General features: G+C 38.3%; 1 protein-coding gene across 1 annotated transcript; it reads left to right on the top strand.

Annotated features, from left to right (window-relative positions):
- Positions 1–11,883: 11,883 nt before the first annotated feature.
- Positions 11,884–13,722, top strand: LOC119775572 (the record flags this gene model as incomplete). The annotated part of the gene is made up of 1 exon (XM_038273590.1): positions 11,884–13,722. A coding segment is annotated over exon 1 (1,839 nt), but the record flags the coding sequence as incomplete, so codon positions are not given.
- Positions 13,723–18,894: the final 5,172 nt, after the last annotated feature.

Genomic DNA, 18,894 nt, shown 5'->3' with positions numbered 1-18,894 from the left:
TGCATTTCTTTAGAAGGGTATGACTTCAAGAAAAAAATCACTATTCAAAGGAAAAAAAATACAGTGATTGACAAGTCAACTTTTCCAGGATAACCCTGTCTAAATTTGAATTGTTAAACATTTTAATGATCCTGTTTGAATACATTAAATCGTAAATGCTCTATTAATCCCATAGGAAATTAGATAATATTTTTTCAGATGGTGATCTCTGGGAATTGAAGGATCTACTTTAGCATAAAATCTCTAAATCTATAAAACTACAGACCGACCATTCATCATCTCATTCATATTCAAAAGCTGAATCAGACTTCCTGCAATAAAATAGGAAAAAATCTTTTATTAGATTTCAATCCAAGGTGCATGTTCTAAGCTATAGAGATATAGATATAATAATTTAACTTTATTGATCTCACACTGGAGAAATTTACCTCTGCATTTAACCCATCCCCTTGAGGAGCAATTGGCTGCCATTGTCCTGCGCCCGGGGAGCAGTGTGGGGTTAACGGTCTTGCTCAGGGACCCAGAGTGCAGGCTGCAGGGATCGAGATGGATATTTGCAACCTTCTCAGAGCACAAGCGCACAGCTCTAACCACTAGGCCATCCCCTCCCCTCTATGCTATATGCAGTAGATCAGCACTCTCTTGTGGAGCTCTGGCTATAGTCAGCTACAAGTTAAGCTTTCTGGGAGGAGATGTTGCTGGGCCTTCTCCACAATCACCATGGTGTTTGGGTTCCTGTGATGGTCTGCATCGATGTACCTTTTTTCATATTACTCACTGATGGTGATAGGCTCTAGGTCAGCCTTTCTCCAATCTAAAGGAAACAATTGGCTCTTTTGCCGAGATATTTTAAGACCTAAGTTTTTATCACTAAAAACTCAGCAGCTCCAGAACTGCATGAAGCTCTGGAGGCTCTTCATCGGGACTCATAAAGCACTTGCAGCTCTGCCAGTTCTTTCATTTCTGGCCAAGGTTTGAATCTTTTTAGCATTACATATTCCAATATTAAAATATAATTACCGACTACTTATCAAGTTTTATCAGAAAACTATTTCTTGAATCTATCATGAAGGATTTTTTTTTTTTCGCATTCCTCCCTATGAAACTTAGAATTGTTTTTCTCTGCTTTAAACCCCACAACTGATTATTTAACCTAATTATAAAATATGTAAACACTTTTATAGCAAACATAAACATGAAACATATAAAAATGGTCATGTAGGTTTTATTGTCAGAGACAAGTTGAATCTATAAAGAGAAAAGGCAGAAATGGCTTTTTGGGATAAAGATGGCTTATTGCTGCCTTAGACTCAGCTCTGTGCTTGGAAAATTAAACTAGTTGCACAGAGGGCATTGGCTGCATGATGTGGGGGCTGGTGCCTGGAATTGCTGTATTTGGGTCAGGGGTCACGTATAGGACAAAGGTGTGAATTGAGTTTAGGTTAGGGTTAAGTATGAACCTGTAATGGAATGGTTTTGGATAAGGGTCACGGTTAGGCTGTTGAAATTAATGGAAGGATCCAATCAATGGAATCAATAGAAAGGCCCTGCAAAAAAAGAGAGACAAGTTTGCGTGTGTGGGTGAGTGTTCGGAGGGGTTCTCTGAGTTCTTGTCCTACTCAGCAGTTTCTTGTGTCTTCCCCTTTTCTCAGCAGGTTTAAGTGTCCTACTTACTCCTTACACATAGGCAGATATACGGTATACTCAGAGTTGCATCCTGTAGATCAATGCATTACTGTATGATTGGTATACAGTAGAATAGAACATCATGAGGATATAAGTCCTAAAATAAAATCAATATAAAAGTCTATAAAGAGAAAAGAAATCTGCCTCCAGGAGTATGTTAAAAAGATGAATGAGCAGGACCATAAATTCAAATTGCCTCACTTTACTGTATCTCATCTTGATAAAAAATGATTAATTCACTGTACATTTGACTGCTTTCATGAGTATCGACATTGCTGTAGATGTATGTAATGCTCCATTAATAAAATCAACTTAAAGGTGCCTTTTATCAGAAACCAAACTAATAATTTTGTTGGTGGGTCGCCAGCCCTTCAATAGAGCATATTTCTGCGCTGAGAGAACTGCTGGCTCCCATAACTTCTTCCTCAAAGTGGAACAAGGAAAATAGGGCATGCAATCCTGCTTTAAAAAAATAATAACAAAAGGCTACTGAATGCCCTCACAAATTAAACAAAAACAATGCTTTGGCTTTGCATTGGAAGGAATTCTGTATAGAAACCTGAATAAATTATGGAGTGCCTTCCACAAGAGATAGAGCTTGCAAGGAGAGTGGATGGAGCACGCTTGTTTCACCCCATCATCAATCAAGCATGGAAAGCAATCTAAATGCTGTCGATAGAGGATGGTGAATAACATTGAGAGGTCTTTGGTGAATGGGGAGAGAAGGCGTATGTAGGCATAGAGCCAAGATGTAGGCAGACATCAAGGCAGAGCTAAATATCAGCTGCTTGACGTCATCCTAAGTCTCCCCTCAATACTGTGAAAGATTTCTGGTAACTGTAAAGCCTTTGTGCCATCAAAGATGACAGACACATGATTTCAAAAATACTGTCCCATCCCTTTTATTCAAGGTACTTTGATGTGATTAGCATAAAATGTTTCTCTGAAGATAAAAAAAAAAAGAATGAAACTAGTATTACTTATTTCTTGATCATCATCAATAGTGATCAAATAATTTGTCAGTAATGGGAAATGAAAAATGGTTCAACAAGGCCAAAGTAATTTGATATGTAATGATTAGATAGTGTAGTAGCCAATCCCTCTGTGAAAATGCTGACTCATGGTCCTTACACTATATATTTTCTTTATAAAATTCTTTTAAATAATTGTTATTTGACATTTAAAAATCCAACAAAAAAGTTGAAAATGGTTCTCATTTCTTAAATAGTAACACATTTTGTTGAAATTCAACTAATTTATTAAAGTGGCCAATCAGTCTTTACGGATGTTTAACCAAATAAATCTCATACAAAGTGTTGCACTAGATTCTTGTTGATTAGATTTTTTTTCACTTTGTGGAGGATAACGTCTTAGTTGGTTGTTAATTTTGCCTACTCCTAATCATGAATAAAAAAAATAAGCTGCAACATAAAAACAAGATTTCAGAGTTGTCCCAGCTTATGTAGAAAATGCAAATATTCACAACAAATTAAATTTAACGCTGCTTAAAATTAAGTCGTAACCTGCACTGTTTGTTTTTTATCTTAGACAAATTATTGATTCAAAAGTCAGCAGTGTTTTAGAAACTTGGCAGATTGCTAAAAGTGAAACCATTTGATTTCCCTGGTTCTCTATGCCCTTGACCTTGATATAGTATTCTTATAAAGTGCCACTGATGAACCGGATGAGCAGCCGTCTTTACAAGTTAGAGTTTTTCAACAAAACCAAAGATAATTTATTCAGCGGCGTTGATTTTCTTTCTCTGTTTTCAAAAATTAAGGATAAGTATTGTGACTGGCAACAAATGATTAAATTTTGGTGATGATCCAGATCATCATCTGGATTCAGGAATGTTCTGAAATATTCTGTGAATACAAGTTTTATGTAACTTAAGGTGGAAATAAAAAATGAGGTACTTGGAGGAGGTCTGCACTTTCCAAGTGTTTTTCTAGTTATTGACTTCTTGTCTCTTGGGAAGAAACAGCTAAATTTGATTTCCCACTTTTCCTGCTAAGAATAATTTCCCAACCTATACCAAACATCACCAAGTTAGATGCAAAAAGTTTACCTTGCAAGCAAGATAAATTGTTGGTAATATGTGAATTTACAAACTTATGAAAATACATCTTGCCAGAAATGAACAGATGCTTTTGCCACAATATAGAAATGTTTCATACCCATGAAATTTAGTGATATGTACTGTAAGGGGTCAACACATCAACCAGAATCAGAAAGCTGAAGAAGAAATAAAGATGACTGCACCAGTCTGCAGACTGCACTGGTGAAATACCTGCTGAAATACCTTCTATTTCTTTTGGAAAACTGATCAAACCGACACAAATTTTGCATTTGTGGATGGAAAAGAAGTTGCCGAGTTCCTCCTGACTGGATTTGCTTAGAGTTTGATTTATCAGTTAACTCCGCCAGCGATTAAACAAATCAAGAACATGATACGTCACAGCTGCTGTGATTGGCTAAAAGCTTGGCATTGGAGGCAGGTACCCAATAAGCTTGAAGAATAGATCGCTTAAAAGTATTGAATGCCCCTCCCTTTTTACAAACACCTTCTACAGAAGGCTTTCCAGAGGGATACTGTGTAGAATACAAATTGAACAACACGTATGAATCTGGCTTTGGCCACGTTAACCTGTCTTCAATAGAATTATATTGTTCATCTAGCTTTTTACTGACACGCCTTAAAGGAATAGTACACCCAAAACATGATTAGCCTTCATTTTCTACTCACCCCCATGCTGAACAACACTCTGGAGTACTTTTTTGATATCTCAAATGCATCTGGAGATCTGGGAGGCTTCTTGCTGTCTGCTGACATTCAAATAATGGAGGTCTGTGGTGCCCGAGACAGAAAGGTCCATAAAAGTCCACAAAAAACGTGTCAATATTCCTCCATACTGCTCGTCCAATGTATTCCAAGTGTCCTGAGTGGGTAGCATCCAGAATTTACTCGAAATGAAGTCATTTAGAATGTTTTTAGAGCATAAACAGTAGTGTATAGGATTTCCTGAAAGCGCGCGCCTGCGAGTTCATGAGTCTACGGAAGCCGGCAGACCAAACCAGATGAAAGTGCGCAATCAGCGTCTGCTCTGCCGATAATGCAAGCGTAGAAGAAGAAATGTGCCGTTTACCTGTGCAAAGAAAGAAACAACGAAAGAAAAATGTCTGAGGACTTCAGTGTTGAGGAAGAGCATGAGTTCTTTGCCGAGCTGAATGCGCACTTTCATCTGGTTTGGTCTGCCGCGGTTTCCGTAGCGTCGTGAACGCTTTTTCAGGAAATCCTATACACTACTGTTTATGCTCTAAAAACATTCTAAATGACTTTGTTTCGAGTAAATTCTGGATGCTACCCACTCAGGACACTTGGAATACATTGGACGAGCAGTATGGAGAAATATTGAATTTCTGCCTTTCTGCCTCGGGCGCCACAGACCTCCATTATTTGAATGTCAGCAGACAGCAAGAAGCCTCCCAGATCTCCAGATGCATTTGAGATATCAAAAAATTACTCCAGAGTGTTGTTCAGCATGGGGGTGAGTAGAAAATGAAGGCTAATCCTGTTTTGGGTGTACTATTCCTTTAAATAAAATTTCCTGAAAACCTAAATTAGAGTTTATTCTTTGTAAATACTAACATGATGTCCTTGTGAGAGGAAAAAATGAGCTAGTGTAATAATTTTAGGTTGCTGTACCAGTGTCTCCTCTAAGAAAACACCAAGGGCATCAGGAGACCTCTACATATGAGCAGACATAGCTGATTATCTAGACAGATAAAAGACGAAGGCTTATTGGTATTCAGGAGGTAAGAGGGATGAAGTTAGAGGGAGTACTGAGTACATAATGACCGGACAGGAGAGATACTTGAAAATGAAGGCAACCCATAGGTCAAATCAATAGTCGCTGATAATACTACAAAGTAGCACACCATAGCTGTTTATATCTTTAAATACATCCACTGCATTGCAGGCCAGGTGAGTGACTACAACAGAAAAAGCTAAAGGACCAGGAAATCTGCAGCCACATGCAGCCACTCATTTATCCATTGATCCTCTTTAAGATGAAAAGAAAAACCAAAAATAAAGAAAAACCTGTCAGAGTGAATATTTGGGACCGCATTCAAAAGTCACTCTGAGATGACTCACATCTGTTGAGAATTAATCACTAAGCTTTCATTTCCATTTCCCCCTCAGCCAATCCCTGATTGGCATTTAAACAAAGCTTCCAGTTTCCTGAAGAGGACTGACATTTGCATTGGTGTTCTTTATCTGTTGCTACACAGCAAATTTGGATAAATAAACAGCTCCCAAATTAACTCAACATTCTCACCATTTTGGATGTTTTCCTATTTTTTTTTACATGAAAAGCACTTTCAATGGATGCTGTATGCATTGTTTATATCTCTACAACTCCTTCAGATTTATTATGAGCCTCTTAGCTGATTCTCTGAATACAGTTCTTATTGTCCAGCTTATGGATGGATTTGCAGATCTGTAATTTTGCTATACAGTACCTGTTCGTTATTCCTAGCAAGTCCTTCCTTTCTTTCCTAGATCATATCTACAAAAGTGGAGGGGGTCTTTAAGAATATATCAAATTCAGTGTTCATTTATTTCCATGTAGTTACTAGATAAATAGAAAAGGGTTGTGAAAACTTTTTCAAACCACTATTTACAGATAATAACAGTAAATACATGAATATTTGTGTTTTTGATTTTAATACCTCGCCCGTTATCATTTAAGTTAAGCTTATAAAAAGCTATATTTTGACCTTGAAATTACCCAGCAGTCTATTTAATCCTTTTTTTTTAGTTTTTATGGTAACTTAAGGATTTAATAAGTTGGTTTTTTCTCCTTTATTTTCAGATAAAACGTTTGGAAGTTAGGTGAATGTTTTAGACCTCAAATATTAGGACTCCTTAAAAGTTTTATATCTAACTCCTTTACTCTTCTCTGGGCTCAGCGGTGCATTACAAAGGGGAAAGTCATCAGAGAGTTTCTCAGGGTGGTATAACCTCGAGGTGAATTAAATAGGTAGCAATGCCTTGAGCATCCCAGAGAGATCAGAGCTTTGAATCTTTGAAAAACACCAGGGAAGTCAAAAAACATGATCATCACCATGCTTCAACAACTCTCTAGATAAATGAAAACCCTGTGGACAAATACAGCAGACTGCAACTTTACATCGTCTTTATGTCAGTGCCAGAAAAATATTTGCACGCTTACATATTTCTTCAGGTTTTTGCTTTTTTGTTAGACTAATTTTTGGATGGGAAGTCTAATTATCTGATTTTCTTTCAGACTAGAACTTTATCTATTAAGGAAAAAGCCTTTTTAAACCAGTCTTTAAATGCTCCAAGACTTGATGTCTATTTCTGGCAACTTTGGTGGCAATAAATGGGAATGAGTCCATCACATCGCTGTAGAGGAATTTGATTAAACTCTTTTTTTTTTCATAATCTAAATAGTGACTTTCCTGCATATAATTAGAAGTTTAATAAAAACTACTAAAAGAAACTCAAAGATGGACTTTATGCAGTTTTGGTTACTGTATGCTAACTCATCTTGACCAGGGGTCTGCAAGTTGTGGCTCCAGTACTTCAGGTGTTATTCATTGTTTCTCTCATTTTCTTTTTGTTGAATGGCTACTCTGGATTTACATAGCATAATCACACCAAATGTATCAAAATATAATTTAGATCTATTTTTTTTATCCTTAGGTTTGAAAACATGTCATTTCGCTATACAAATATCAAGATCCCAAAAAAGAAAATGCAGCCATCCATTGTTTGCCAAAATATTACTTTTTTTCTCTAAGCGTAAAAATGCTGGCCCTTAAAGTCGACAGCAAGCTGATATTTATTAGAAATTATTCTGCCTTTTTTAAAAACATCATGTAACATTTGAGACTTTTAATGAGTTTATTGAGATGGAAAGAGGACGAGAATTGACCTTTCAATTTAATACAATTTGTTTTGTTTATATAGCACCAATTCACAACACATGTCATCTCAAGGCACTTTACAGTTCACCAGAGCATGCAGTGAAATTGGTTCAAAGTTTTCTATCTAAGGAAAACCAGTTCATGCATTGACTAATTTGCTCAAAGGCAATCCCTCACACTAAGCATGCTTTTAGCGGCAGTGGAGAGGAAAAACTCTCTTTTAACAGGAAGGAACCTCCTGCCGCACCAGGCTCAGTGTGAGCGGCCATCTGCTGAGGCCGACTGATGTTGAAAGAGACAGAAGCAGAAATACAAAAGGCAACTGTAAAAGGCGGCCTTATCCAGGAAACACTCAGCCAGGTAGACGAGCTCCGAGCCAGCTCCCATGTCAGAGGATGAAGAGAGCACATCCAGCCAGTCACAGTTAGAGAAACAGGACTACACTGAAAAACAGGCATATCTCGAACATCTATAAACAAAGGTGAATATCTATAAACAAATAAACTCCTTTGGGTGGGAAAGGTTGCAGACCCATTATCTAAACCAACCTTTCCTTTGCAATTTAAGGCCTGCAGAGCCTGAGAGGTTGTGGGGGCTTTTTTCACAAAAGTGTGTGATGGAGTCTTGGAGTAATTTTGGCTGGCCAGCTACTGTAGTCCTGGGGATGCTCATCCATTAATCAATTGATAGGATTAGTGACTTAAAGCATTAGAGATGATAATCTCTAAATCTTTTCAGCAGCTTTTGTTTCTCTAGATCTGAAATTAGGTATTAATTTTTAGCTCTTAAAAGCTACCGTATGTAGTCATAAAGTTTTCATATTAGTGATTCCTTGATAGTGGTTAAATTAATTAAACCAAAACATACCAAGCTAATTAAACCAAAGTATAGATATCCATAGTTCACATGTAGTTCAACAATGGAAGGCATAATATTTTCCGAAGGCAAATGTTTAGTAAGATTAATGAGTGAAATCACCATTCTAAAAATGTATGTTGCATTTACTATGGCTACCTTCATCCAAGAGATAAAAAATATTGCGTGAAACATGAGCTAAAGCAGAATAATTGTGTAAGGGAGAAGCACTTTTTACTGCAAAATATAGGAGCTCAACCATTTACATTCTGATGAAAGAATTCACAAAATGAAAAACCTTTTTTGTTTATAAGGTAATGTATCACTAAAATTCTGATATCCACCTTACTTGGTTGTTTTTACCTCTTTCATCCCACTGTACAGTGTATGAGTGTCTTAATGTCCCATTACAACCTCACTCAACGGTGAGATTGATTCCATTCATCCGTATTATTAGAGGCCTAGAGGACAGCCTCTGAATATGCAGTACAGTATGGCACACCAGAGCACTGCTAACAATTCTATTAGCCACCTAATGCTTTCCACCACTTCCACACAACCTGCATCAGTAAGTTTCGCTGACAATCTACCTATGTAAAAGTGATGGCATCCTTTGATTATGATGTGAATGGAACAAACTCGCTGACTAGCTCAGAGGGTAGGGGTTAAGGGGACGAGTGGGAGGGTGCTCCTCCTGTTATTTTCAGCTCCGTGATTGGTTTTGGCATTAAAGCTTTAGAAATTCTGTCATGGTTCAGTCTCAGGCTCAGTCTTTTATTCTTTCAGTCAGCGGATAATGTACTATAACTGGATGTAATGTTTTATCTTGCAGCAGCAGTCATTTTATGTCTGGGTTTAATTTTTAAGGCTGGCTGCAAGCTTCATTTATGTTAACTACAAAGGAAAGTCTTGATTATCTTTTTGTAATGCACTGTTCATCCAAGAATGATATGGTTTCCCATATTCATTGAAAATTAGGATTTTGCATTTTAAATGTTTTTTGGGGGATTTTTTTGTGCAATGAATGCTTTTCTCCTCCAATTCTCACATTACAGTTGGATCTACTTCTACAAAATGAATTTTGTTCCATTATTGTTGCAAACAAAGAGCAAAGCGCAACTCAAAATTGGAACTTTGAAAAAAATCTTATCAAAAAAGGGTTTTGAGATTAACTCTGCTGTTTCCTTAGATTTTAAATCTAAGTTTAATCCTTTTTATTTTCATTTTTTAAATGGGATTTTTTTAATACTTATTGTTACTTTATTACTTATTTATTAATTATTAAAGATTTCACACTTTCAATTTTGTATATCATTTTAATTTTCGTCTTTTTAGATTGACATTTACAAATTGCATTGTTTTCAAATTGCATTTTACAGATTACAGTACATTATCTTCACTTGTTGGATGGAATTTTAGTTGGAGTGAGAGGTGAAGAAGCATTACGATTGCATCAAGTGAGCATTTGTGTTGGACTTGAAGTGAAGAGAATGTGATCTGTGAAACACATTGCGGATAGAATGCAATCCATAAAACTCAATCTGAAAAAGAGAAATTTGAAAGTATAAAATCTGAGAAAACAGCAAAGTGAAAAGATTTCTTTATAAGAAAGTTTTTTAACATTTCAATTCTGATTGCTTTTTTAATTTTTTCTGTTCCCATTCACAAAAAAATCGTTCTTTGCTTAAAAAAGTAATGCAACAAAATTCACTCCATACCCTTTAGGCTATTCTGAGTTGTTGGTAACTTTGCCATCTACTACGGCATGTAGAGGCAATTGCAATTTCTAAACATGTTGTCTCATTTATTGGCTTTTCAAAGGGATCTGAGGAGTGCAGGGACAGTGACATGGGACACGTGTTTTCAGAGGACCAGGAAATGTTAAGGGCTGGGCGGGGTCTGGGCTGTGATTGACAGATGAATTGACATCAGCAAAGACACTGGCAGTGACAGCCACAACAACAGGAAGTATGATCACAGTGATCATAGTTTTGCAACAGAGTTGGTCATATAAAGTGGAGAATTTAAAACTCACCCTAGTCACCAGCCTCTGGTGACTAGAGAAATGGTGGTAAAGAGAAGAAGTTTCTGTCCAGGAGGTCAGCAGGCCTGAGCCACAATGGTTTGAGCGGCGATAGTGCGCTCCAGGCTACTGAAGGAATCAGAAACATTAAATGGGAACAGTTTTTGTGGGGTTAACTCTGTATCAGTAATTTCGATCGTACGATATATCAAAAAAGTTTGGAAACCTTTGGTTTATAGATTTGAGTAAACTCAGGCGTAAATGAAATTGTCACTTTTTTACTCCACAGAGGCAAAGTTGCTGACATCAGTTTACCTGAGGGACATCTGAATATCTTTTGAGTTGATTTCAGTAGGGATTCAAAATACAAATGCTTTATACTGAAGAAGCATGAGGAGAACAACATCAGACACAAAACTACAAAAGTAAATTGTCGAAATATGATCTGGTACTTATAGATAACACTATGAGCCCTCTCTTCCAAAAATGTGAAAGTTGAGTAGAAGCAACGGGCTGCTGCAGAGCCGCAGCTTTATGGTTGACTGCAACTGATCAGAGAAACTCCAGTTACCAATAGTTGTTTTCAGATGCTCCACCGTTCTTCGTTTCTCTAAAATGCCACTTGAAGAATCAACTGCACAAAAATATGAAACAGAGTTGAGTATTCAGCCAGGAAGTCAGGTAGTAAAGAGCAAAGTAAAACCAGTACATGTGCAGACTCTGGATCGCATTTTCTGGATTTTATATAAAATCCAATTCTGTTCATAAAAATAATCAATAAATAAAGAATACACTATATGAGCATGAAATTGAAAAACAAAATACTAAAAAAATAAATATCTGAACAACTTTACCCATGATAGAGCTAAAGAAAGCAAGGGTATAACAGAAATAAATGATGCATCAGCCTAAAGAGCAGCTGGCAGAGCCAGAGGCGTGTTCGATCATCATTTTGATTACCCGGCTCAAATCCAGGGAGGGGATGTTTCTCAGTACACAAAGAAAAAAATTTCTTTAAGCATTTACAAAATGTATTCCAGTTATGTTTAACAAAATAACTGGTATAATCACAAACTGCAGAGGTCTACAGTAGCAGCCATTCAAAATGGCCCTTCCCAGTCAAAAGCCAGCCGAATGGCCCACTTCCCTCCAACTCCCAGCTAAATCCCCTCCAACTTTCTTTACTCTGACTTCACCCTTACTGAATTACAGGGTCTGACCAGGAGATAATGCTTCTCTCATCACCTGGTTAGGGTCATAATGTCCACAAATCATGACAGGAAGAACATTTTTTTTTTTTTTTACAAATATTGATGTTTAAAAAGCAATTGTATGGGACCAGCCAAGGGCCCATCAAGGAAGAGATGGATGTACTGAGTAAAGGCCTGAATTTTGCCATTGCTCCACAAGAAGTACCCATTGTGGAACTGATCACGGCCACTGAATCTGCCATCAGGAACAACAACCTGGCTGAAACGGAGGCAGAGCAACTCAGAATGAAGGTAACAGCCACTCTGTACAGCGCCAAACCACCTCCTTCCAACCTCACACCCCAGGAAATGAAAGCCATAACATCCCTGAGCCAGGACCAAAGCATCACCATATTACCAGCAGACAAAAGAAGATGCACCGTAGCCCTCAACACCTCAGACTACCAAGACAAAATTATCACTCTACTGAAGGACACTAATACGTATGAATCCTTGAAAAGAGATCCAACCAGCGGCTACAAAAAGAAAATAATAGACTATCTCAAACAACTTGCAAAAGACAAGGTAATTAACAGCACAGCCTATTTCAGATTATATCCAGGGGAGGAAATTCCATGCTTATATGGACTTCCAAAAATTCACAAAGAAGGGGCACCACTCAGGCCCATCGTCAGCAGCATTAACTCAGTAACATACAACATTGCTAAACAGCTTACTAATATCTTAGCTCCCTTGGTGGGGAACACACCACATCACATAGAAAACTCCAAAGACTTTGCCAACAAAGCCAAACATTTAAGGATGGCTCCAGGAGAAACCCTGGTATCGTTTGATGTTACTTCACTTTTCACATGCATACCTATAACAGAGGCAGTGGAAACAGTCAGGACACGTCTTGAACAAGATAGTGATTTAAACAACAGGACTAATTTCACTCCGGACCAGATCTGCACACTACTGGGCCTTTGTCTTTCCACAACCTATTTCAAATTCAGAGGTAATTTTTACAGACAGAAGCATGGCTGCGCAATGGGATCTCCAGTATCACCAATTGTAGCAAATCTTTACATGGAAGAAATGGAAAAGAGAGCTTTAGACACTTTCAATGGAATACCACCAAGCCACTGGATTAGATACGTGGATGACACTTTCGTCAAAATCCAGTTAGAGGAAGTGGAAGCTTTCACCAAACACATCAACTCTGTTGACCGTAACATCAAATTCACCAGAGAGGATGCCAAGGACAACAAACTACCATTTCTGGACTGCCTGGTGAGCATGGAAGGAGATGGAAGCCTAAACATTGAAGTTTATAGGAAACCTACTCACACAGACCAGTATCTTCTTTTTGACTCACACCACCCACTGGAACACAAACTCTCAGTCATCAGAACCTTACAACACCGGGCAGAACATGTCCCTTCTAAAACAGATGGGAAGCAAAAAGAACAGAAACACATCAAAGATGCTCTCCGAAACTGTGGATATCCAAACTGGGCTTTTATCAAATCAGCAAGGAAATCCAAAAGACACGCAACAGAAGACAGCGATGGGAAAATTAAACGCAAAAACATCACAATCCCTTATGTTGCTGGAGTGTCTGAAAAGCTCAAGAGGATTTTCTCCAAACACAAGATCCCAGTACATTTCAAGCCAAACCAAACCCTTAAACAGAGGCTAGTGCATCCGAAAGATAAAACCCCCAGACCGAATATGAGCGGAGTGGTATATGCTGTTCAGTGCAGTGAGGAATGCTCTGATCTTTATATTGGAGAAACCAAACAACCTCTCCACAGACGCATGGCCCAACACAGAAGAGCGGCCACCTCTGGACAAGACTCCGCAGTACACCTACATCTTGTGGACAAAGGACATTCTTTTGAGGACCAGAATGTCCATATTCTGGATAAAGAAAATAGGTGGTTTGAGAGGGGCGTGAAGGAAGCCATCTATGTTAAGAGAGAAAAACCAACTTTAAACAGAGGTGGTGGACTCAGATTCCAGCTTCCAAAAACATACATTTCAATCATAGACATGATCCCTTCCAGATATCACCAAACCCCCCACCCCATCACAGAGGAACGAGGGACTTACCCGCTCCAGCCGGTGAACAATACCTCCTTAACGACCAACCCTTAACAATCATAGACAGGTTTCAGGTATTACAGGAGACAATTCCCCCCTTATTGACAATCCCCCCTTTAACGACCGACCCCTAGAACCATAGACAGGTTAAGATATTACAGGCTAACGATGGAACTAACGACCCATTCATCGGTTTCCATTGCATATTTCCAAGCGATACAAGGCGTTGTCTATATAACACTCAAACTCACTGCGGATCCAGACATTTGAATTGAGAAAGCTTCCTGGAGAGGTGGCGAAACGTCTTCAAATCTTGAAAACCAAGTCCAGTGGATATTTTTTGAATTTTTACGGAATGACTATGACCTGGATGACTGAGAACCTTCATCAGCAAGGAAAGTGGGGAAATTTTGAATGGCTACTACTCTATGACCTTCTTTTTTAGGCCTGGGATTTTAAAGATATATGCAGCTCTATCTGGACATGATATAAAGGGAATCATTAAAAAGCTTTGATAGTTCTGCAAAGTTGATTGTTACAGAAAAATGCTATTGCATTGTGGGTAAAACTGGCACAAGTATGGGTTTGTTCCATTTCAGTGGCTGCGCCATCCAAGCACCCGGTCTACTTGGACAGTAACCTTCAAGGGTCATGAAAATAAGGAGGCGAGAAGAGTCTGTCCAGCCTTCTTCGAGTGTCACTTCACCCTAACTCAGGGTAAACTCTTTCGCGTTACAACCATTTTAGTTAACACCCGAAGCAGGCAAGGAATTGAGGCCAAACTTCTCACTACTTTTATATGTGCTAATTACAATTGAGAAGTTTCAGTAGCTGCACCATCATCATGAATATCAGATTTATAGTCCCCACACTGAACAGATATTGAAATATCTGCTTAAATGACGCCCTAAGATGTAATCCTGTGACAACTCAGGCCTTCAGAGGATTCAGCCGCTGGAGTAATAAACTCATGCCTCCCAGACTGTAATCACCAGAGAAACCCTTGGTCAGTCAGTCTGGCCGGTCAGGCTATGACATCTATGTACAGTATATACTGTGGTGCAGTAAAAAACAAACAAAAAAAAGGTTGATTTAGGGTTATCTCTTCTTTAAAGTGTGTCAGATAATCAAAAACAGAAAATTTTGAAGAGTGGAAATAGTTCTTGACATCACTGGATATTGAGTTTAACATGAGATATGAATTTTTATATGGTCATTCTTGATTTTTATTGTCAAAGCTCTTTCAATGTTTTAATTCACATTTAGCAATGAGATCAACATACACTGGTATGGAGAAATGTTTTTATCTTGCATACGAACAATATAACCTTGTTAAGGGTAGCAAAATACCCTTGCTTACCCTTGCTTAAATATCCTTCTAGGGCTAAGCTCTCCAACGAATCTTTAAATTTTTGTTTCCCATCGTAAGGACATCTAAGTGATCTGTGTTTTAGTTTCAACAGTTCTGTTTCATGATCTCATAGAACTTTTCAGTTAATTACGTTGCATAATTCTCAGTGATACAAAAACTCAGAACCTTAATAATGCACAACTGAAAAAAAACAAAAAACAGTTTGTGTTCTTTTACACCCGAGGGAAGAGGAGTTGCACTGACCTGAATTAGTAGCTGCTTTTAGTGATATTTAGCAAAGAGCAACATAAAGCACAAGTGACAGCAGGAATCCATGTACCAGCAGGTTTCTTATATCTGCAGACTTCAGGGCTGCCTGCACACGCTTCTATTTTGGACCACAAAGACTCCCATGTAGCAAAGTGTGCTTCTGCTGCGGTTAGAACATGTTGACATTCAGTTTTCTTTGCTATAGGAAATGTCAATCTGTTTAACATCCACTGAAAGTGTTGTTAATCCTTTGATCCTGTTGTCTTGCTAAAACTACAAAACCAGGCCTTTGTTTCAAATTCTCTTTGAAAAAGGTTTCCTGGAAAAAGCATCCACTCTAAAGTTGGATTTGTGTTTTTTTGTTTATTACATGTCAACTACTATGTCAACAACTATTCAATGTATACTACTATTCAACTTTCCTGACCAAATCCTTATTATTTCAACCCGCACAATTTTGCAGCTCAAAAAAGAAATTATGTTGGCAAGCTTCAACTTTCTTTCTGACAGCCTATATATACATCTTATCTCTGTGAGCTCCTCTTTAATGACAGAATTTTTAAAAAGTCTTGGGGCATTTTTGAAAAATATGTGTGTGTTGCTCTTTGATTAATGTGCTCTGAGCTAGAAAGAGCATTATGGGAGTTCTTATTGCATCAAAACTGCAGAGAGAGTTCAGGGACTGAGAGGACCATGCTGTGAAAGCGACCTCTCAAACCACTGTGGGTGTTGCATGTCCCCTTCTGTCATTGTGCTGTTTTAGGAAATAGTGTCATTAAAGCCATTATTGACTGGAATGTTGGAAGAATGTGAGAATGCTGTATCGGACCAGAGGAAAAAGAAAAAGACTGTCTGACCTTGATAGAGCTTATTAGCAGAAACCAGCCCTGTGGGCCCCATATAGGTGGTAGTGTGGATGGTATCTGTGTGTGTTTAAATAGAGTCAGCTCTGCTAGCCTTTTATGTAATCATGTAACAGATGTACCCAAATAATAAAAAAAGATGTTTTTATCTGGATTTATTTCCCTGCTGACTTTACTTACATTTCTGAGATAAAAAAGTAATTTCAAATATGTTTAATCTACAGCAAAAAATGATATAACAGACCTTCTTGATGCCTGACCTGTAGCAAAGCTGTTTAAAATTTCACTGTAAAAGATCAGACCACTGAAACCCAGAAAGATTCAAAGCATACTGAAGCTTTTATTAACATTTAGCAGGAGCGTTACCAGGGTGTATGTTTTTTTTTCTGATACATTCAGATGACTAATTTGGTTTCTGGTGTGATTTACAAGGTAGTAAATAAGTTCATATTTTAATAAAAAAAAAATATTTTTTGTCATGCCTGTAAATTTAACGCACCGCCTACAGGTGGGAGGTTGACCATCTGGTGACCTGGTGCAGAGAGAACAAACTGGAGCTCAACACTTTAAAAACAGTGGAAATGGTTGTCGACTTCAGGAAGAACTAACTCCCTGCCATCCCCATCACCCTCTGTGACTCCACAATTGACATTGTAGAGTATTTCTTATTCCTGGGAACTATCATCTCACAGGACCTAAAGAGGGAGCTGAACATCCCCCCCCTTACCCAGAAAGCCCAGTAGAGGATGTACTTCCTGTCGCAGCTGAAAAAATTGAACCTGCCAAGGACAGTGATGGTACACTCCTCCCTAAAAGAGTCCATCCTCACCTCCTCCATCACCATCGGGTACGCTGGCGCCACAGCCAAGGACAAGGGCAGACTGCAGCGTGTCATCCGATCTGCACAGAAGGTGATTGGCTGCAATCTTCCATCTCTCAATGATCTGTATGCCTCCAAGACTCTGAGGCATGCAGGGAAGATTGTGGCTGATCCCTCGCACCCCAGCCACAAGTTATTTCAGTCACCAGTTTCTAGCAGGAGGCTGCGGGCCATCAGGACCAAAACCTCCCTCCACAAGAACCGTTTTTTCCCATCTGCTACCAGCCTTATCAACAAGGCCCAGAGACCCCTGTGACACTGACACTGCCTCTCGCCCTCCCCTGTTCAGGACCTACAAGCTACCCTAATGTAGGATCTCCAGTGCTCCTGCATTACATTAACATTAAGTCTACTGTGTGTATAGTATATGGCTATATACTATATATTGTATATAGTATATTATATGTTTTATATTATACAGTATTTAGCTATATATTGTATATTCAGTATATATATCTAATTTGTCGGCACCATCAATACTAAGTCAAATTCCTTGTAAGTGCAAACCTACTTGGTAATAAATCTGATTCTGATCCGGGTTTAAAACCACATTAATGTTTGAATAGATGCATACAATGTTTCATTTGGATGAAAACCTACGAGATGGCGGATCCAACACAACCAGACAATCAGAAAAATTAAGGGTTTCTGAATAGATTAAATTGTAAAAGCACTTTTACAACCAGTCTGGTTGCAGAAACATGGATGATGTTAGATGCGTTCATAGTTCATACTAACAAGATTTTCAAGTGTTTTTTAACCAAATCAGTGTTCTATCTAGACAGCAAATTCTCAAATCAGTAATTATAAAATGTTAGTGATTGGAGGGATTTAGCAACAGTTGTAGTGCTGTAAATAGGTGCACTTAACACAATAAGCTCAAATGCTTTGACTAGTGATGGTGCGTCCTACAAACAGTCATCTGATGTTGCATTATTAGTGCAGTTTTAAGCACTGATGGAAAAGTAGCAATTATGCCTTTGGTCTTGATATATAGAGTATAAAGACCAAAGCTTTTTCCACCCACAGACAGGAAACGCCACTTTTGTAACCGATTTGAGGTTAATAAACCAACCTACAAAGATCAGTTTGAGAATCAGTCAGTAATCACATCCATATATAATATTCTGCATTAATGCTCTGTTTAAAAATCAGTGAAGAGGACATGTAAATGATGAAATAACTATGTTATAGAAGGACTGCAACACAGCACCAGAGCAGCCCAGTGGTTCAATTGTAACCAGGATTTATGAGTCCAACTTATAAGGGTCTCTGAGGTTTTGCTGTTTTTCTTGTGTGAGTGAGGTTCCTGTCACAGAGAGGACACTGGTTGATGGGTCCACCCTGTGGCTGCACACCTAAGAACATTTCTGAATTAAGATGAATAAAATGTTCACTGGAGGATTACCCCCGACGGTATTCCTGTCGAAGACCTAACCAGGAATTTCTTTCTCATTGAAATGTGTCTTCTTGTGAATCTCTTTTAATATGGACTATGTTATTGTTCCAGACAACCAGTGAGCCTAAGTTAATCTCTGATCTTCATGGAAAAGACAGACCTTTTCCATGAAGATCATGGCTGCCTGCCAGCTCTATACCACAACGACCTTTGCAAGTACAAACACTCTCACATTCTCTTGGACCTCTGGGGTACAGTCTGAAAAGTCTGAACCAAACCTCTACAGATCCATGATACCTCCCCTTCATCTCTGAAG

The sequence above is a fragment of the Cyprinodon tularosa genome, unplaced genomic scaffold (assembly GCF_016077235.1).
Source record: "Cyprinodon tularosa strain WSP-4 unplaced genomic scaffold, ASM1607723v1 ctg88, whole genome shotgun sequence".
NCBI classification, from domain to species: Eukaryota; Metazoa; Chordata; class Actinopteri; order Cyprinodontiformes; family Cyprinodontidae; genus Cyprinodon; species Cyprinodon tularosa.
Note: the sequence above shows the minus strand (reverse complement) of the source record. Positions and strands in the feature narration are given on the sequence as shown.